Here is a 21,983-nt window from a genome sequence, read left to right as displayed (position 1 = left end):
GTCTTTTCAACAAATGGGACTGGGGAAATTGGATCTCAATCTGCAAAAGAATGAAGGTAGATCACTACCTCACACCATATACAAAAATCAACTCAAAGTGGATCAAAGACCTAAATATAAGAGACACAACAATAAAACTCTTAGAAAAAAATGCAGGGAAGCATCTTCAGGGCTTTATATTAGGCAATGGGTTCTTAGATTATTCACCCAAAAACACAGGAATAAAAAGGAAAAAAAGATACACGGCCCTCATTAAAATTAAAAATCTTTTTTGCATCAAAGGACTTTATCATGAAAGTAAAATGACAGGCTACATATTATTTAGAAAATATTTAGAAACTACATATTTGACAGGAGTTTACTATTTAGAACATATAAAGAACTACAATTCAACAACAAAAAGATAAACAACCCAATTTAAAAATAGGTAAAGGTCTCAAATAGACATTTCTCCAAGGAAGTTATACAATGGCTAATAAACAAATGGAATGATGCTCAATGGCATTCATTACCAGAGAAATGCAAATCAGAAGCTGTGATACCACTTCACATACACTAGGATGGCAATATTACTACTACTACTACTACTAGTAATAAAAACAGAAATTTACAAATGTTCACGAGAATGTGGATAAATAGGAAACTTCATGTGTTGTTGGGAATGTAAAATGGTGCAGCCCCTGTGGGAGACAATTTGGCAGTTCCTCAATAAATTAACAGAATCTATCACTTTGCAAATACCGCAACAAATAAATGGAAAATAAAAAAATACCATTTATAGTAGCATTTAAACTAATGTAATTATAAATCTAACAAAATATGTGAAAGATTTCTATACTGAAAGCTATAAAAGAGTGCTGAGAGAAATTATGGAAGATCTACTAAAAAAATAGAGATCTATCATGTCAATGGAATGAAATGCTCAATATTGTTAAAAAATACCTCTTTTCCATAAGTTGATACATAAATTCAACATAATCTATGCCAAATTTCAATATGCTATTTTGCAAAAATAGAAAAGATGCATCTAAATTTAATGTGGAAGTGAAAAGTATTTAGAAAAGCCAATAAAATCTTTAAAAAAACAATCACCAACCTGATTTCAAGGCTTAATATGAAGCTAGTGTAATCAATACAATCTGTTATTGGAGTAAAGACACACAAATTGATCAAAAGAACAGAATATGAATACCATACACATATATCTTTAATACTTTTTTACAGTTTTAGGGAAACATAAGTTATATGTAATAAAGTTCACCTTTTAATTTTAAGTATATTCAGTATACTGATTCTTTTTTAAATTTTTTACTTTGAAATACTCGTGTTCAGAAAATAGGTAGTTTGCTGAATTTTGGAAAATGTACACAGATATACAACCCTAACAAAAATTAAGTTTCAGAACACTATCATCATCATCCCCAAAAGATTCCCTACCATTTCACAGTAGTCAAACCCCACCAGTGCCCAAGCTCCAGGCCACAAATGATCTGATTTCAGTTAGTTTTGACTCTTCTAAAATTTCCTATAAATAGAATCATATATTATATAGTTTTCTGAGTCTATTCAATTCAGTTTATTTTAGTTTTTTTTTTAATCTCCTTCATGTTGCTGCATATATTACTGGTTACTTCCTTCTTACTATTAAGTAGTAATCCATCACATGAACATGCCACATTTTATTTATTAATTCACCAGTTAATGGACATATGGGTCCCTGCCCTTGCCCTCATATTTAAGCTACTATGAATAACGTTGCTATGAATAGTTGAATACAAGTTTTTGAGTGCACATATATTTTCATTTTTCTGGGTTAGATCTCTAGGAGTGAAATGGATGAGTCAAATGGTAGGTTTATGGTTAACATTTTCAGAAACCGACAAATGGTATCATTTTCCATTTTCTTAGCAATGTATAAGGTTCCTGTTATTCTATATGTTTGCAAGTACTTTTGATTTTATTTGTTCCATTGGGTATGAAATGGCAATTCATTTTGGTTTTAACTTGGATTTTCTAATGGCCAGTGATATAGACCAAATTTTCATGTGTCTTGTGGGTGTTCATGTATCCTATTTTAAGAAGTGTTTATTCAGATATTCTGTTCACTCTTAATCATGTATTGTAGATATATGTTTTTTTATTAGATACTTTCAACTGATTTTTGACAAAGATACAAAACCAATTCAATTGGTAGAGGAATATCATTCTTTAACAAATCCACTGAAACAATGTACTATCCCTGGGGGAGAAAAGTGAACCTTGACCTTTAACTGACTAGTTGGAAATGGAACAGAGGTCTTAAAAGGAAATCCAGAACAATCTAACTAGTTCAGTCAATTAGAAACAAGACAAGGATGTCTGCTCTCACCACTTCACTGAATAATAGACTGGCAATTCTAACCAGGGCAATTGGGCAAACAAAGAAAATAAAAGGCATCAAAATTGGAGAGGAAGAAGTAAAACTATCTCTATTACAGATCACATCATCTTACATAGAGAAAACTCTAAAGAATCCACACACATACATACACATGAACTACTATAAGAGATAATAAATGAATTCAGGAAAGTTGCAGGACATAAGATCAATATACAAAAATCAGCAGTATTTCTATACACTAGCAATGAAATGAAATTAAGAATCCAAAAATGAAATTAATCCAAAAAGAATAAAACAATTCCATTTACAAATAGCATCAAAATTAATAAAATACTTTGAATAAAAAAGTATAAAATTAACAGTCTGAAAGCTACAAAACATTACTGAAAGAAATTTAAGTGCTAAATAAATAGAAAGACACCCTGTGTACCCACTAGAACAGCTAAACAAAACACATACAGAAAATAAGGTTGGATATAGAGAAGTTGTAATCCTTATGCATTCCTGATGGGAATGTAAAATGGTGCAGCCAATATGGAAAAGTCTGGCAGTTCATCAAAAGAGTTCAACACAGATTTACTAAACGTCCCAACAATTCCACTCACAGGTACTTGAAAACCTATGTTCATACAAAAACTTGTACAGGGATGTTCATAGCAGCATGATTCACAATACCCAACAAAGTAAAAACAACACAAATGTCCATCAGCTGATTAGAGGATAAGAATAATGTAGTATATCTGACCATTTTTTTTTTTTAGACATCATACCATTCTACATATGCAATCAGTAATTCTTAACATCATCACATAGATGCATGATCATCGTTTCTTAGTACATTTGCATCGGTTTAGAAGAACTAGCAGTATAACAGAAAAAGATATAGAATGTTAACATAGAGAAAAAAAATAAAAGTAATAATAATAAGAACAAAACAAACAAAACAAAACAAAACAAAAACCTATAGCTCGGATGCAGCTTCGTTCAGTATTTTAACATGATTACTTTACAATTAGGTATTATTGTGCTGTCCATTTTTGAGTTTTTGTATCTAGTCCTATTGCACCGACTGTATTCCATCAGCTCCAATTACCCATTATCTTACCCTGTTTCTAACTCCTGCTGAACTCTGTTACCAATGACATATTCCAAGTTTATTCTCGAGTGTCGATTCACAACATTGGGACCATACAGTATTTGTCTTTTAGTTTTTGGCTAGTCTCACTCAGCATAATGTTCTCTAGGTCCATCCATGTTATTACATGCTTCATAAGTTTATCCTGCCTTAACGCTGCATAATATTCCATCGTATGTATATACCACAGTTTGTTTAGCCACTCGTCTGTTGATGGACATTTTGGCTGTTTTCATCTCTTTGCAATTGTAAATAACGCTGCTATAAACATTGGTGTGCAAATGTCTGTTTGAGTTTTTGCCCTTGATTCCTTTGAGTAGATTCCCAGCAATGGTATTGCTGGGTATACAATGGTATTGTCATATGGCAATTCTATATTCAGCTTTTTGAGGAACCGCCAAACTGCTTTCCACAGTGGTTGCACCATTTGACATTCCCACCAACAGTGGATAAGTGTGCCTCTTTCACCGCATCCTCTCCAGCACTTGTCATTTTCTGTTTTGTTGATAATGGCCATTCTGGTGGGTGTGAGATGATATCTCATTGTGGTTTTGATTTGCATTTCTCTAATGGCCAGGGACATTGAGCATCTCTTCATGTGTCTTTTGGCCATTTGTATTTCCTCCTCTGAGAGGTGTCTATTCAAGTCTTTTTCCCATTTTGTAATTGGGTTGGCTATCTTTTTGTTGTTGAGTTGAACAATCTCATTATATATTCTGGATACTAGACCTTTATCTGATATGTCGTTTCCAAATATTGATTCCCATTGTGTAGGCTGTCTTTCTACTTTCTTGATGAAGTTCTTTGATGCACAAAAGTGTTTAATTTTGAGGAGTTCCCATTTATTTATTTCCTTCTTCAGTGCTCTTGCTTTAGGTGTAAGGTCCATAAAACCACCTCCAATTGTAAGATTCATAAGATATCTCCCTACATTTTCCTCTAACTGTTCTATGGTCTTAGACCTAATGTTTAGATCTTTGATCCATTTTGAGTTAACTTTTGTATAGGGTGTGAGATATGGGTCTTCTTTCATTCTTTTGCATATGGATATCCAGTTCTCTAGGCACCATTTATTGAAGAGACTGTTCGGTCCCAGGTGAGTTGGCTTGACTCCCTTATCAAAGATCAAATGTCCATAGATGAGAGGGTCTATATCTGAGCACTCTATTCGATTCCATTGGTCGATATATCTATCTTTATGCCAATACCATGCTGTTTTGACCACTGTGGCTTCATAATATGCCTTAAAGTCTGGCAGCGTGAGACCTCCAGCTTCGTTTTTTTTCCTCAAGATACTTTTAGCAATTCGGTGCCCTTCCAGATAAATATGCTTATTGGTTTTTCTATTTCTGAAAAATAAGTTGTTGGGATTTTGATTGGTATTGCATTGAATCTGTAAATCAATTTAGGTAGGATTGACATCTTAACTATATTTAGTCTTCCAATCCATGAACACGGTATGCCCTTCCATCTGTTTAGGTCTTCTGTGATTTCTTTTAGCAGTTTTTTGTAGTTTTCTTTGTATAGGTCTTTTGTCTCTTTAGTTAAATTTATTCCTAGGTATTTTATTCTTTTAGTTGCAATTATAAATGGGATTCGTTTCTTGATTTCCCCCTCCGCTTGTTCATTGCTAGTGTATAGAAATGCTACAGATTTTTGAATGTTGATCTTGTAACCTGCTACTTTGCTGTACTCATTTATTAGCTCTAGTAGTTTTGTTGTGGATTTTTCCGGGTTTTCGACGTATAGTATCATATCGTCTGCAAACAGTGATAGTTTTACTTCTTCCTTTCCAATTTTGATGCCTTGTATTTCTTTTTCTTGTCTAATTGCTCTGGCTAGAACCTCCAACACAATGTTGAATAATAGTGGTGATAGTGGACATCCTTGTCTTGTTCCTGATCTTAGGGGGAAAGTGTTCAATTTTTCCCCATTGAGGATGATATTAGCTGTGGGTTTTTCATATATTCCCTCTATCATTTTAAGGAAGTTCCCTTGTATTCCTATCCTTTGAAGTGTTTTCAACAGGAAAGGATGTTGAATCTTGTCAAATGCCTTCTCTGCATCAATTGAGATGATCATGTGATTTTTCTGCTTTAATTTGTTGATATGGTGTATTACATTAATTGATTTTCTTATGTTGAACCATCCTTGCATACCTGGGATGAATCGTACTTGGTCATGATGAATAATTCTTTTAATGTGTTGTTGGATACAATTTGCTAGAATTTTATTGAGGATTTTTGCATCTATATTCATTAGAGAGATCGGCCTGTAGTTTTCTTTTCTTGTAATATCTTTGCCTGGTTTTGGTATGAGGGTAATGTTGGCTTCATAGAATGAATTAGGTAGTTTTCCCTCCACTTCGATTTTTTTGAAGAGTTTGAGGAGAGTTGGTACTAATTCTTTCTGGAATGTTTGATAGAATTCACATGTGAAGCCGTCTGGTCCTGGACTTTTCTTTTTAGGAAGCTTTTGAATGACTGCTTCAATTTCTTTACTTGTGATTGGTTTGTTGAGGTCATCTATCTCTTCTTGAGTCAAAGTTGGTTGTTCATGTCTTTCCAGGAACCCGTCCATTTCCTCTAAATTGTTGTATTTATTAGCGTAAAGTTGTTCATAGTATCCTGTTATTACCTCCTTTATTTCTGTGAGGTCAGTAGTTATGTCTCCTCTTCCATTTCTGATCTTATTTATTTGCATCCTCTCTCTTCTTCTTTTTGTCAATCTTGCTAAGGGCCCATCAATCTTATTGATTTTCTCATAGAACCAACTTCTGGCCTTATTGATTTTCTCTATTGTTTTCATGTTTTCAATTTCATTTATTTGTGCTCTAATCTTTGTTATTTCTTTCCTTTTGCTTGCTTTGGGGTAGCTTGCTGTTCTTTCTCCAGTTCTTCCAAATGGATAGTTAATTCCTGAATTTTTGCCTTTTCTTCTTTTCTGATATAGGCATTTAGAGCAATAAATTTCCCTCTTAGCACTGCCTTTGCTGCGTCCCATAAGTTTTGATATGTTGTGTTTTCATTTTCATTCGCCTCGAGGTATTTGCTAATTTCTCTAGCAATTTCTTCTTTGACCAACTCGTTGTTTAGGAGTGTGTTGTTGAGCCTCCACGTATTTGTGAATTTTCTGGTACTCTGCCTATTATTGATTTCCAACATCATTCCTTTATGGTCCGAGAAAGTGTTTTGTAAGATTTCAATCTTTTTAAATTTGTTAAGACTTGCTTTGTGACCCAGCATATGGTCTATTTTTGAGAATGATCCATGAGCGCTTGAGAAAAAGGTGTATCCTGCTGTTGTGGGATGTAATGTCCTATAAATGTCTATTAAGTCTAGTTCATTTAAGTAATATTCAGATTCTCTATTTCTTTGTTGATCCTCTGTCTAGATGTTCTGTCCCTTGATGAGAGTGGTGAGTTGAAGTCTCCAACTATTATAGTATATGAGTCTATTTCCCTTTTCAGTGTTTGCAGTGTATTCCTCACGTATTTTGGGGCATTCTGGTTCGGTGCGTAAATATTTATGATTGTTATGTCTTCTTGTTTAATTGTTCCTTTTATTAGTATATAGTGTCTTTCTTTGTCTCTTTTAACTGTTTTACATTTGAAGTCTAATTTGTTGGATATTAGTATAGCCACTCCTGCTCTTTTCTGGTTGTTATTTGCATGAAATATCTTTTCCCAACCTTTCACTTTCAACCTATGTTTATCTTTGGGTCTAAGATGTGTTTCCTGTAGACAGCATATAGAAGGATCCTGTTTTTTAATCCATTCTGCCAATCTATGTCTTTTAATTGGGGAATTCAGTCCATTGACATTTAGTGTTATTACTGTTTGGATAATATTTTCCTCTAACATTTTGCCTTTTGTATTATATATATCATATCTGATTTTCCTTCTTTCTACACTCTTTTCCATATCTCTCTCTTCTGTCTTTTTGTATCTGACTCTAGTGCTCCCTTTAGTATTTCTTGCAGAGCTGGTCTCTTGGTCACAAATTCTTTCAGTGACTTTTTGTCTGAGAATGTTTTAATTTCTCCCTCATTTTTGAAGGATAATTTTGCTGGATATAGGAGTCTTGGTTGGCAGTTTTTCTCTTTTAGTATTTTAAATATATCATCCCACTGTCTTCTAGCTTCCATGGTTTCTGCTGAGAAATCTACACATAGTCTTATTGGGTTTCCCTTGTATGTGATGGATTGTTTTTCTCTTGCTGCTTTCAAGATCCTCTCTTTCTCTTTGACCTCTGACATTCTAACTAGTAAGTGTCTTGGAGAACGCCTATTTGGGTCTAATCTCTTTGGGGTGCGCTGCACTTCTTGGATCTGCAAATTTAGGTCTTTCATAAGAGTTGGGAAATTTTCAGTGATAATTTCTTCCATTAGTTTTTCTCCTCCTTTTCCCTTCTCTTCTCCTTCTGGAACACCCACAACACGTATATTTGTGCGGTTCATATTGTCCTTGAGTTCCCTGATACCCTGTTCAAATTTTTCCATTCTTTTCCCTATAGTTTCTGTTTCTTTTTGGAATTCAGATGTTCCATCCTCCAAATCACTAATTCTATCTTCTGTCTCTTTAAATCTATCATTGTAGCTATCCATTATTTTTTCTATGTTTGCTACTTTATCCTTCACTTCCATGAGTTCTGCGATTTGTTTTTTCAGTTTTTCTATTTCTTCTTTATGTTCAGCCCATGTCCTCTTCATGTCCTCCCTCAATTTATCGATTTCATTTTTGAAGAGGTTTTCCATTTCTGTTCGTATATTCAGGATTAGTTGTCTCAGCTCTTGTATCTCTTTTGAGCTATTGGTTTGTTCCTTTGACTGGGCCATATTCTCAATCTTTTGAGCGTGGACAGTTATCTTCTGCTGCTGGCGTCTGGGCATTTATTCAGATTTCTCTGGGTGTTGGACCCAGCAAGGTTGTAAGATTTTTCTGTGAAATCTCTGGGATCTGTTTTTCTTATCTTGCCCAGTACGTGGCGCACGTGGCACACATTTGTCTCAAGTGTTTGGAATGGGTCTCCCCCAGTCACCGATCTCCGTGGCCTGGGGATTTCGGATTCAATTCTCTCCGTTGGTTCAGGGGCCGCGCGTGGTGGGGGTGTCAGCTGCCGCGGCTTGAGGGGACCCTGTGGCTGGTTGCGGGCCTCAGCGGGCCTGGGGGATTCCCCACCGGACCAGGAAGCCTCCCGTGGGGGGGGGGCTTCCGCGGCTTGGATAGCCCTCCTATCTGAGACTCGTACCCGCGGACTCCAAGCAGAGACTTGAAGCCGCCCACAAAAGAGGGGTGTCACCTGCCTCGGCTTGGGAAACTTGCTTCTCCAATACTCTCAGCCGGCCCGGAAAGGGGGGAGGGAGTAGCTCGGACCACCGCAGCTGCCGCTGATCGGGAAATCGCACGCCGCTCGGGGGTCTCACTGCAGCCGAGTCTCGCAGTCAGTCTAGCCAGCCCAGACTTTGGATAGCCCTCTGATCCGGGACTCGTAGCCGCGGACTCAAAGCCGAGACTCGAAGCCGCCCGCAAAAGAAGGGCGCCGCCTGCCTCGGCTTGGGAAACTTGCTTCTCCAATACTCTCAGCCGGCCCGGGAAGGAGGGAGGGATTAGCTCGGACCACCGCAGCTGCGGCCGCTCGGGGGTCTCGCCGCAGCCAAGTCTCGCAGTCAGACTTGCCAGCCCAGACTTTGGATAGCCCTCTGATCCGGGACTCGTAGCCGCGGACTCAAAGCCGAGACTCAAAGCCGCCCGCAAAAGAAGGGCGCCGCCTGCCTCGGCTTGGGGAACATGCTTCTCCGATACTCTCAGCCGGCCCGGGAAGGAGGGAGGGATTAGCTCGGACCGCCGCAGCTGCGGCCGCTCGGGGGTCTCGCCGCAGCCAAGTCTCGCAGTCAGACTTGCCAGCCCAGACTTTGGATAGCCCTCTGATTCGAGACTCGTAGTCGCGGACTCGAAGCCGAGACTCGCAGCCGCCCGCAAAAGTGTGGCGCCGGCCGCCTTGGCTGGGAAGCTTGTCTCTCCGAGTCTCTCAGCCAGCCCGGGAAGGAGGGAGGGATTAGCTCGGACCGCCGCAGCTGCGGCTGCTCGGGAAATCGCCCGCCGCTCGGGGATCTCACTCACCGCAGCCAAGTTTCGCAGTCAGACTAGCCAGCCCAGACTTGGTTACGCTGTGTGTCCATTCCCTGCTGTAGCCCCGGGAGCTGTTCTGTACTGTTTCTCTTCACCTATTAGTTGATTTGGAGTCGGAGGAACTAAGACGCATGTACCTTACTAAGACGCCATCTTGGATCCCCTGCAATGTAGTATATCTGTACAATGGAATATTATTAAGCTATAAAAAAGGTATGAAGCACTGAAACATACCACAATGTGAATTAACCTTGAAAACATTAAAGAGAGAGACGCCAAACACAAAAAGTGACAAATGATAGGATTCAACATATATGAAATTCCCACAATAGCAAATTCATAGAGACAGAAAGTAGAAAAGTGATTTACAGAGGCTATAGACAGGGAGGAATGGGGGGGGGGGGTAGGTGACTGTTTAATGGATATAAGGTTTCTTTTAAGAGTGCTAAAAATGTCCCGGAAGTAGACAATGGTGATAGTTGAACAATATTGTGAATACATTAAAAAAAAAACAAAAACCCTCTTAATTGTATACTTCAAAATGGTTAAAGTGATGAATTTTGCTATATGGATTTAAATAAAAAAAATGTTGCTGCAAAACATATGGGGTTTTCTCATACAGATACACAAGTTAGCTCAGGAGCATCTATGCAATAACAAAGCTCTCAAAAATACCTCTACTTCTGCTTGTTTGCCTAAAATCATGTGAAATGGTACACAGTTTCGCTCTCCCATACAGTGTTTTCACCAGAACACCCAACACACTGCAGGCCTCTCAGAGAGGCAGGGTACTGCCGTGAAAGGGAAGAGAAGTATAAAGCATGCACACAGAGAGAGAAACAGGAATCCTGACGCTTTTCCAGGTCCTGGTTTGGAATTCATCCTGAGTCACACTTGTAACACTGTATCTTTATTATGAATTCCCTTTTTTATTTAACACTGTATCTTTATTATGAATTCCCTTTTTTTATTTATTTAAGTCAGTGCCAAATGGTTTCAGGAGCTTATTAACCAAAGAGCTTACAAGTACCCCCACCCTTCTGACAAGGAGACTTGCCTAAATCCTCTCACTCTGCACTTTCTTTACACTCTCTTCTTTGGGATGTGCCCCTTGATGCTGCTGGCTTCCCTGCTAGTCGTAGCGCTTCCTCCTTCCCTTCCACCTGGACGATGGCATTTATTGTGATCAATGCTCCAACTGATCAACAGAAGCGCAAGCACTTTAGCCACACAGAACATGGTTTTAGCCAGCTTTAGCAGTTCCCTTGGATGCTCTGATTACAGCTCAGGCTCGGAGGTATGCATTCATGCTAACTCCCAGACTTCTTGTAAATACAACATTTCTGACTAGATTAAAAAAAACGTATTTACATTCAATAATCCTTTTATTCACTCATAGCATGTCAAAGTTATTTGATAAAATGAGAGTATACTTTTTAAACTAGTCTTGTTTATGCAATAAACACATTCTGAGATCAACTTTACACTGATATTTTGATTTTTAACTCAATGCCTTCATATTAAATAATGGTATTTTAAAATGTCACTGAAATGAAGTGACTGAACCCTGGAGCTTTTATGGAAAGGGATCACTCAATGGATCATGAACAGTTTTAAAGAAAGTTAAGGGATTTGTAAAATCAAAATGAACCCATCTGCTTAAAAATTTAAAACCTTCTAATACTAACTTGAAATAATCATTACCTGATGTTCTTTGTTTTTTCTACATATGTATGCATCTTATCTTAGTAAAACATGAAAAATAATTTTAAAAACTGTCTCAGCCACAATCAGAAAGATAAATGAGATACTGCAGTGTTTATCTATTTATAAATTAGTTATTTATCTTCTAGGATGAAACTCTATTTGATATATTGGTCTGAAATTTATAGAAGTCAATTTCTGACTTAGAACTAATCCATCCTTGAATAAAGCTTCAACTGTCCCATCTTACCTACTCTTCTTACCATCAGTTATGTTATCATTGAATAATCACTATTAAAACTTTTTTGGAGGAAGGAAGAAAAAGCAATGAGATCCTAAAAGCCAAAATTTCCAAGAAAATTAAGAATGTTGGTGCCATCGAATTCAGACAGAAAAAGGAAATATTAGGGACAGCTTACTTATCATATGGTGACACCTTTGCATCACCTACCTTTTTAAACTTTTTTATACCAATTAAAAAAAAAAAGTCAATTTCTAATAGGTACAACAGGTATATTCTGTGAAAAAATAAAGATACATTTAAAGTTAGTCATTTTTTCTTTAATATTAGCTTGAGCGGCTTTAGTTCTTTCCTACCATTTTGCTGGAAACTATATCAGAACAGAGGCAGCTAAGCTCAGAGGAGATGCCTTGGTGGCACGCTAGGCTGGGAGCTTAAGGCACCTTGAAAACAGAAAGGCATATGAGGAGGAGAAAGAAAGGGAACCTGGAAAACACTGATTTGTTCCAGATGAAAAGTGTTCTTGGTGCAACCCTGTATCTAGAAGAGGTGAAATAAACTCTTTTCCTTTTCACTGGTGTTACATACCATTGGTACCAGAAACCAGAGTTGTGCCCATCAGCCTTCCACTATTTTACAGGTTAAGTAGGGTTTTGCAGGGGCTTGCCTGGAAATCTAAGTACTATATGCAACGTTATTTCTATGGTAAATGTATTCCAAATAAACAGAGACGTGACCTAGAGGACAGGAAACAAATTTGTTGCATTATTGGGCCTGCTTGTTGAGATCCTGTAAGGTGAGTGCTATAAGAGGTATGGATAAAGGGGGAATTAAATGGAGTCTTTTTTCTCAAAGTTATTTAGCTGAGCCAGTAGGAGAAAGCCAAAAACCTTCCGGAAAAGAATAATACGGAGAACAAATGCCCAGTGAGAGACTGTCCCCAGAGAGATATAGGAATGATCCCAGGAGAGGGTACTCAGAAATCCACATTTGCTTTATGTATTTATGTATCTATCCAGTCACAAGTGGCTCTACCATGTGTTCCTATAACTTCACCGTGGTCTCTTTACATGTCTCTCCATACAACAGCCTCTCACTGTGTTACACTGCTGCATGGTTAGAGAACTACAGTTAATGAAGCTGTCACTGTGGACAATTATGCCACTCAAGTGACTGTGGGTAAGGTTGTCACTGGGATGCCTGTTAAAGACTAGCTGACAAGTCAGAGGTCTTTCCATTATTGAACCAAAGCAAATGAGGGGCCAAGAAAGTTATGTGGAGCCCAGTATGTGATTGAGGAGAGAGTGACAGTGTCAGAAGGAGAAGTATGTGTTCTCATCAAAGGACAGCCAAGGACTGGCTGAACCAAATACCCCCACTCAACAAGTCTGACCTTCAAATTCAGAAAAACCTTTTTTTTTTTGGAGTGCATGGTCTGCACTCCAAAAATCGAAACTGCGTCTCCTGCAAGAACGGCGAGCATTCTACCACTGAATCACCTGTGCGCTCCAGAAAAACAACTTTTAAATAAACTCAAAACAAAAAAAAGAACACTCTAGCCTAGCCTTTGGTTGGGAAATACTTAGATTGGCATTTCTCTTCCCCAAGCACAATTTTCTCACTCACCAGAAGCTTGTATGTAAAATGAACTATACCCTGCCTCTCCCACCATGCAAATTGCAACCCGCAATCAAGAACTTTGCAAAATGTGTTGCCAAATAGATGCCTGAGGGCTTAAAGCATAGATTCTCCAGAGTAATTACAGATGCTTGAGATTAAAATAAACATTTTTAACCTATCGTTACCTGTAAACAAAATTACCTGTAGAAGGCTGAATGCTCTCGAGCTTTGCTTTCTTAGGTGTCACTTTCTCAGGTGGTTTTTCTGAGGTGAGAATCAGTGGTGCAGTTTTTTCTTGGCCTTTTGGAACGTTAGGAAAAAGTTTCTTCAGCACTTTGGCAACAAACACTGGAAAGGCAACGGATTAACAAAACAAACGAATTATTGATGCCAGTTTTGAGGTTACATATGGCTTTTTTTAAACTTAAAACAAAAATATCCTGAGAGTACCACTCTGAGAGCCTTGGGGCACCATGCTTTAGATGGAGCCTCTCTCCAAGAAGCAAGCAGTCTGGGATGGCCACCCTTCAGGCACAAGGAAGGGGAAGCCGGTGGTAGGAAGGGAAAAGGATAACATGAGCTTAGGTGCTTGTAATTGGGCTTAACATGTAATTCTATTTTTCACCCTAATGTTCTTATCTCTTGTAGATTTTCTGTGTAAAATAGAGAGTTTCAGACCTGGGAGGGTTGAGGCCCTGGATACTAAGTGTGCTATGAGAAAGGGTAGGCTAAAGGTGCCGTTCACACAGAATGGCTCCGACAGAGGTGAGCGGACAGGTACAGCAAAGCAGTCATCATTGGAAAGACAAATTCCAAGGAAAAAGGTCAGCAAGGCAAGTACAATGTAGCCCGTTTCCAACAACTCCGGTAAAGCAATCTTTTTGTATCTCTCTCCAGTTTAAACTGAACACACCAACAACTACAATTAAGGAAACAATCCTGCGATAGCGAACATGGATTTAACAGGTATGTGGAGTTTTTCACTTTATTTTAGTTTACGTTCTCTCTTTCCTGGAAGAAAAAAGCTGTCATGATGAATAAATATTTCCGTCCTGATTTAAGTGTGGTTAGTGAACAGGCACTAATCTCAAAATAGCATATTAGAAAAGGCGAGAGGAAAAGGTTAATAAAACGAACTTGTTTTAATTTTGTTAAATTTAGAAGGAAAAAAAAAGAGAGCTGCTTTGAAGTAACCAGAAGTTTTCAGTCTGAAATACGAATACCTAAAGAGCGAGCTCTAGTACTTTGAGATTACACAGTGGAAGATGCAAATTCAGACACAACTGAAGCGGTGTGTACTAATTTATAAGATGAGATCAGAATAAACTGGAAGTGGCTTATAGGTTAAGTAGGAAAATATTAATTGGTCCTTCAAGGCATCACTACGTCAAAAAGCACAGATCGTTCCTAATCGCAGCATATTTTCAGTTAATATATGTGTTAGAAATTGCCCCCCTTTGACCTTTCGTAGCTGTAATAGGTTTGTTTTTTTTAAAGGGGGCTATTTGGTTAAAAAAAGTTAACCAAAACTTCCAGGGGCCCTCTCAGATAATCTCATAAAATCTAAACAATGCTCAGCCATGGAAATAGGTAGAATGCAAATATTCTTCATAGAATAATATAGCTGCTATGAATCTCTGTAACCCAGCAGCTCCCAGTGATTAAGAAGGCTCCTTTTGATGGGAAGAAGACAATCTCTAGTTAAATGAAAAATGTTAACTGAAATATTATCATTTAAGACTACAATTGACAAGATCCAGTAAACGAAATACTCTCCATACACTTTTATTTTTTTTCTGCCTAGTCTATAACACCTACTTTAGCATAGGATCTTGCACAGAGTATGTTTTGGTACAAATCTGTTGAGGTGAGAGGTTTCTAAACCTCCTCTATAGAAAGTTTCACATGTTGCCTGGCTTTATGATTACTCCTGTAAACAGTGTGAATGATCATATATGTAATATAACTCAGAATAACCACCTTACCTGGAAGCACTTAGGGAAGAGACAGGTTACTTTAATGGTTTTGAAAATATACTGTTGTGCTAAAAAATATATCTAAAAGAAAGATTTCCAAATTTTGGATAAAAAGTAAATCATATATATTTCATCAAATGACAAAGAAGAAAATGTTCTATTCCAGATGACCAGAATGCTAATTTCTAGGGAAAACAGAAGATGTATAAAATACACTTTATTTATAAGGTATCAACAAACAAGAATTCTTATGAATTAGAATGAATTTTAAGATAAAATCTTAACCAACTACACTATTTTACAAATAAGGAATATATAAACTTAGAGCTTAAAAGACATACCCAAATTGGTGGCAGCTAATACAGTCAGGCTGGTTGAAATCTTTCTAAAACCAAAGTTTTCCACTTTCCTTGTGTGTATGTATGATGTGTGTATGAAAATACCACAAAGAAATAGTAGATAATGGTCAACACCAGGCAATGCTATGTATTCCTGCACTGACCAAAAAGATCTGACATAAAAACACATAAATCCCACAAAGAAACAAACATGGATCAAGCTACTATGAAAAAAAGCATAATCACTGGGAAAAGATTTAACTGAGTCATCATTTAACAACACAGTTTGCTCAAACAAGAAATCTTATCCTTAAGAAAACTGAAAAAAGCAATGTTGTAAGAATCAAAGCATACAGGAGTCTGAGGTGATATAACTCATTTCCAAGGCTTTCTAATATAGATTTCTGAACTGAGAGCCAAATTGTTTAAGAACATGCTAAGGAGCAAACATTTTTAATGAATTCAATTAACCACCCTAAATAAATTATATTTACAGCCTACCTAACAGTAGTTTTCCACTGATACTATTTTATTTAATGTTACAAATGAAAAGTTTTGATACAGATGAATCATCATGTCTGGCCACTTTCATAATAAAAATTCTAAAATGGAAGTAAAGGTCAGACACTTAAAATTAGTTAGAATATACCTGGATAAATTGAGAGTTGGTAGATACATCATTGTAAAGTATAATCAACACAAAATAGACCATACTGGAAATAATAATTATTGTCTTTTGTAATATTGATTAGTCTTTCAGAAGATGTTTATTGTAACCTCAATCCATACATCCTATACAACCTATAAATTCCAGAATCAGTTTATGAGAACATCTTGCAAAGACCATTAAATTGCAACGCCTTTTTGATTTAGAATTTATTAGATATCTGCAGTTTTTCACCATATTGAGAGAGCTGCCTGATTGCTGCAGATGGCCTTGTGCTAGTCTAAAATTGTGATGTACCCCAGAAAGCCTTCCGCTTTAATCCTGATTCAGTATTGCTGAGTGGGATCTTTACCAGTATGTTGTCAGACCTTTTGATTAGGTAGTTTCCATGGAGGTGTGTTTCCACCCATTCAAGGTGGGTTGCTTACAGGAGTCCTTTAAGGGATTCATCTTGGAAAAAGCTCAGAGCTGACACAGACAAAGACATTTGGAGATGCAGCAAGAAAATGCCCCTGAGGAAGCTGTTTGAAACGAAAAGTCAAAGGACCAGCAGATGCCAGCCACTTGCCTTCCCGGCTGACAAAGGTGTTCGAGACCCATCAGCCTTTCTTGAGTCAATGTATCCTTCCCTGAATGCCTTAGTTTTTATGACCTTAGAACTATAAACTTATAACTTAATCAATTCCCTTTATAAAAGCCAACTCATTTCTGGTATACTGCATTTCCAGCAGCGTTAACAAACTAAAATGGGCCTCAACTTGTCTGAAGGTTTAAGATATGTAGTCCTTTGATAAGGGGCAAGATTCAGTCAAGACCTAGAGATTCAGAACATATCAAGAGACCATAGGCAAGCTTCAAACGGCTGCAAGGAAATCTTTCTGTGGGTCACCTTTTCTGACAGCTAATTCCAAGCTGGGTCCTGAACTTATGCTCCTACACTAGTGTCCCAGAGATCCCAAAAGTTCCTGCTCTGTTTAATAACTTTGGTTAGTAGATACGTGTACTTGGCTACTTTAGGGCACTAAGCACAGCTTAGGGGCTAGACCTATTACTAGACTCATTATAAAGGGTTTCATTAGTGCAAAACACTCATTTCTACCCTCTTCCTAATGCTCCAGTGTGGACAAACCAAATCAAAACTGATAGTACCCAGGTTCTAAGAACAGAGACCTCTCTATTGTAGATGGAGTTCTTAAAAAATCACTATGGTCCCTGAGTGGGCTATATGCATTGCTCAAGCACTGTTCCATAGAACGACTGGCAACAAATGGGTTGAACAGACAGACTGCAGCATGGCTGATGCTGAGAACCCTTGCTATAGCTTCTGATATTCCTATTTCAGGGAAAGCTGAGAAGAGCTGAGGTTCAGAATATCAAACTAAGAAATATTCAACTGCTGCAGCCCCAAACACGTTAACAAGGCTGAGTCATTTCATCATCAGAAGTGTCAGCTGCTTCAAAGTTGCCTCAGCAGAAGAGATGTCTCCTAACTGGTTTATTTATTTATTTATTTTTACTAAATCTAGCATGTTTTATGCAAAGACTTGCTACTTATTATTTCAGCTGCTTAATTTTACCAAGTAAGTTTTATAACATTAAAACAAAAGGGTAGAGTATTTTAATTTGCTAGGTTGCTAAAAGCAATATACCTTGAAATGGGTTGGCTTTTAACAATGGGAATTTATTAGCTTACAAGCTCACAGTTTTGAAGCCATGAAAATGTCCAAATCAACACATCATCAAGACATGCTTTTTTTCTGAAGAACAGCTGCTATCAATCCTTGACTCTGTACCACATGGCAAGGCACATGGTGGCAACTGCTGGTCTTGCCCTTCTCTTCCAGGTTTAGTTATTTCAACTTCTTGTTTCCATGGCTTTCTCTCTCTATATATATCCACCCCACTTAAGGGACTCCAGTAAGATTAAAAACAATCTTGAATGAGGTGGGTCACACCATAACTAAAATAGCCCCATCACAAGATCCTACTTACAATGGGTCCACACCCACAGGATTGGATTAACTTTAAGAACATGCTTTTCTGGGCTACATACATTTCAAACCATCGCAGGTAGCTTAGTGAGTACAATGTCTTCTCATACTTCATGACTCAAAACAGTACAAACCGACAGATATTCAACTCTGTTTCCCTTTACCAAAGTAAGACACCTATAACGTGATTCTTAAAGAAATTCCTTTATCTAGTGGAAAAGGTCTGGGTTTAAGAGTCAAACGAAATAAAATGAAATTATAGTTTTACCACTTCTAGGTAGGAAGCCTTAAGTTATCATCATCTTTCTGAGCCTCAGCCTTTTCATCCATACAATGAAGAAATGTATCTTCTACAGAGGGATGGTGCAAAGCTAAAATGAAATATATATGTAACAATACCACATATACCTATTAAAATGGCTAGAAACCAACTATTTCAACTACATATTTTTGAAGTTCTTGTGATGGAACAATAAGAACTCTCCTACTCATTGCTGGGGGGGAAAGCAAAATGTTATAGCCACTTTGGAAGATAGTTTGGCAGTGTCATAAAAAGCTAAACACAGGGCGGGCCGCGGTGGCTCAGCGGGCAAAGTGCTTGCCTGCTATGCCGGAGGACCTCGGTTCGATTCCCGGCCCCAGCCCATGTAACAAAAACGGAGAAACAGAATACAAGAAAATGTTTAAAAATGTTTCCCTTTCTTCCTTCCTTCCTTCCTTCTATCCTTCCTTCCTTCTCTCTGTCTTTCCTTTAAAAAAAAAAAAAAAAAAAAAAAAAAAGCTAAACACAGACTTACTATATAACCCAGCAATTGCAGTCCTAGATAGTTACCCAAAGGGGTTGAAAACTGATGCCCACAAATACCTGCATGCAAATGTTTATTTATAGTGGGTTTATTCATAACTGCCCCAAACTGGAAACAACTGAGATGCCCTTCAATAGGTGAATGGATAAACAAACTGTGGCATATCTATACAATGTAATGTTATTCAGTGATAAAAAGAAATGAGCTATCAAGCTAAGAAAAGACATGGAGGAAATTTACACGCATATTGCTAAGTGAAAGAAGCTAGTCTGAAAAGGCAATGCATTGTATGACTCCAACTCTATGACATTCTGGAAAATGCAAAACTATAGAGACAGTAAAAAGATCAGTAGACAGTAAAAAGATCTGCTGTAAGTAGAGGGGTGGGGACGGATGAACAGGTGGAACACAGCATTTTTATTCGATATACTGCAATGGTGGATACGTGACATTATGCATTTGTCAAAACCAACAAAACTGTATAACATAGAGTGAATCCTAATATAAATTACAGTCATTGTTACTAGTAATGTATATCAATTCACCAATTGCAACAAATGTACCACACTAATGAGATGTTACTATTAAGGAAAACTATGTGTGAGAGAAGAAATACAGGAACTAGGAACTTTCTGCACATTTTGTATAATTTCTGTAAATCTAAAACTGCGCTAAAACTAAAGTTTATTATTTTTTAAAAAAATCTATCTACTTACCTATCTTTCTGTATATATACATATAAAACGTTTGGCTAGCACATACTACACATTACTTGTATCCTGGCTTCTCAGACCACTCTCATAGTTTCTCATTCCCCTGGCTGATCACTCTTTTGCTAGCTCCCTTTCTCATCTTACTTTTTAAGTTCTGGATTTTCTTGGATTCTGTCCATGTTATTTTCTCCTCATTTATATGTTCTATCAGGTTAATCTCATTTCCTCATGGTTTCAACTATTTACTAAAATGGTGAAATCTTATCTAGAGTGCTCAGTTCTAGACTTCTATTTCCAATAACCTAACAGATATATCCACCTTGATGTTCCCTTAGCACCTTGTATTTTAACAATTCAAAACCTGAACTCACCTTTCTACCTCAAACCTGGCATCTCACCTCCTTCAGCATCCTCTGGGTTAAAGGCACCATTGGGTACCTAGTCCCTTAGGCTAGAAACCTTTCCCTTTGATTCCATCCTTAGACTCATCTCTCCCATCCCAGTCCCAACACTCTACAACTAGACCCCATTCTCTCCATCCCTAAACTCATCATATGGTTTAGGTTCAGGCCATCATTGTCACTACCTTGATTATTGCAAAAGCCTTACTAGACACATTCTCAATTACCCTCCATGTATAACCAGCCATCCACAATGCTTACAGATATCTTATTTTTTTTTAACATTCCACTTTGAAATTATGTTAGACTTATAGAAGAGTTGCAAAGACAGTACAGAGAGTTCTTGTATACCCAGCTTCCCCTAATGTTAGTATCTTATACAATCATAGCACAATCCTCAAAGCCAGGAAATTAACAATAGTACATTACTATTATTAACCAAGCTACAGATCTTATTCAGATTTCACCAGTTTTTAACTAATGTCCTTTATCTGTTCCAAGAACCAATCCAGGATCCCATATTGCATTTAGTTGCCATGTCTCTTTAGTTTCCTCCAATCTATGACAGTTCTTCATTCTTTCCTTGTTTTTCATGACTTCAGTACCAGTTATTTCTCAGAATGCCCCTAATTTGGATTTTATCATGATCAGATTGAGATTATTAATTTTGGGGCAAGATTTCCACAGAAGTGGTGCTATGCCTTCTCAGTGCATTCTATCAGTGGGTTCTTAATGCCAATGTCTTACTTTTGATCATGTTGCCCCTGATCATCACCATGGTTATAGTGGTATCTGCTGGGCTTCTCCATTGCAAAGTTACTATTTTTCTGTGTATATTAATAAATATTACAGGGAGATAATTTGAGACCTATGTCAATAACCTGTTTCTCTACAAACTTTCATCCACTAAATTTAGTGTCTGTTGGTGGATTCTGCCTGCAGCGATCACTATCCTACTGTTCTAAAAGGTGATTTTTCTCTCTCTAATTCCTTCTCCATTTATTAATTGGAATTATTCAATAAGGAAGAGCTGTCCCTACTTCACATTAATTTATTTAATTATTTATAACTATGGACTCATGAATATTTATTTTATTCTGTGGGTTATAATCCAATACTGTCATTACTTATTTTGTTGCTCAAACTGCTCCCACTTTGGGCACTGGGTGTTCCAGGTTGGGTCTTGTGTCCCACTGAGGCAACCTCATCCTTTCGTGAGCACTTCCCTACTTTGTAGCACCACAAGACATTCCAGACTCATCCTGCATTTTCTCTGCTCCAGATCTGGAATCAACCATTTCTCCATGGAGATCTGATATTTAGAAACCAGGATTTGAGCACTAGATATGCTCACTGCTACAATAGTTGACTTTATGAAGAGAAATCTAGTCACACTCATAATTTCCTTAAAACTGCCAACTACTTTGCACAACTGAGCAGCTGGAGAGGGAGAAACTTCTTTGGCAGCCTTGAAGATAAATAAGTAAATGAAGGTAGCACAAATAGTAACCAACATCAAAAGCACGGGAAGTGTGTATGAGCAAGAAAAAAAGGATGTACATCTATCTACACTAGGCTAATATCCTTCTATAAATATTTAAGATTATAAAATTGATAATCACAATAATTGAACTGAATAACAGCATCCAAACAATTTAAGAAAATATGTGTGCATTCAAAATATTTAAATAAATGTAAATTTAAAGACAATTTTTTATATTATTTAATTTAATTTAATTTTTTTATTAATTAAAAAATATATAACACATTCTTAATTTGCAATCATTCCGTTCTACATATATAACCAGTAATTCACAATATCATCACATAGTTGCATATTCATCATAATGATCATTTCTTAGAACATTTGCATCTATTCAG

General features: G+C 37.3%; 1 protein-coding gene across 3 annotated transcripts in view; it reads right to left on the bottom strand.

The window, feature by feature from the left end:
* ERICH1 (glutamate rich 1) overlaps positions 1 to 21,983 on the bottom strand; it is a 140,568-nt gene that overhangs the window by 101,581 nt on the left and 17,004 nt on the right. For 2 of the 3 annotated variants that reach the window (XM_077153015.1, XM_077153016.1), the window contains exon 2: positions 13,412 to 13,558. The exons of the other annotated variant lie outside the window; for it this stretch is intronic. In XM_077153015.1, coding sequence (XP_077009130.1) covers positions 13,412 to 13,558 — 147 coding nt within the window. The remainder of the gene's footprint in view (positions 1 to 13,411; positions 13,559 to 21,983) is intronic. 3 annotated transcript variants of the gene reach the window in all.

This window comes from Tamandua tetradactyla, chromosome 3, assembly GCF_023851605.1.
Source record: "Tamandua tetradactyla isolate mTamTet1 chromosome 3, mTamTet1.pri, whole genome shotgun sequence".
Classification (NCBI taxonomy): Eukaryota; Metazoa; Chordata; class Mammalia; order Pilosa; family Myrmecophagidae; genus Tamandua; species Tamandua tetradactyla.
The sequence above is the reverse complement of the archived record's forward strand: the minus strand, read 5'-3'. Positions and strand labels throughout refer to the sequence as shown.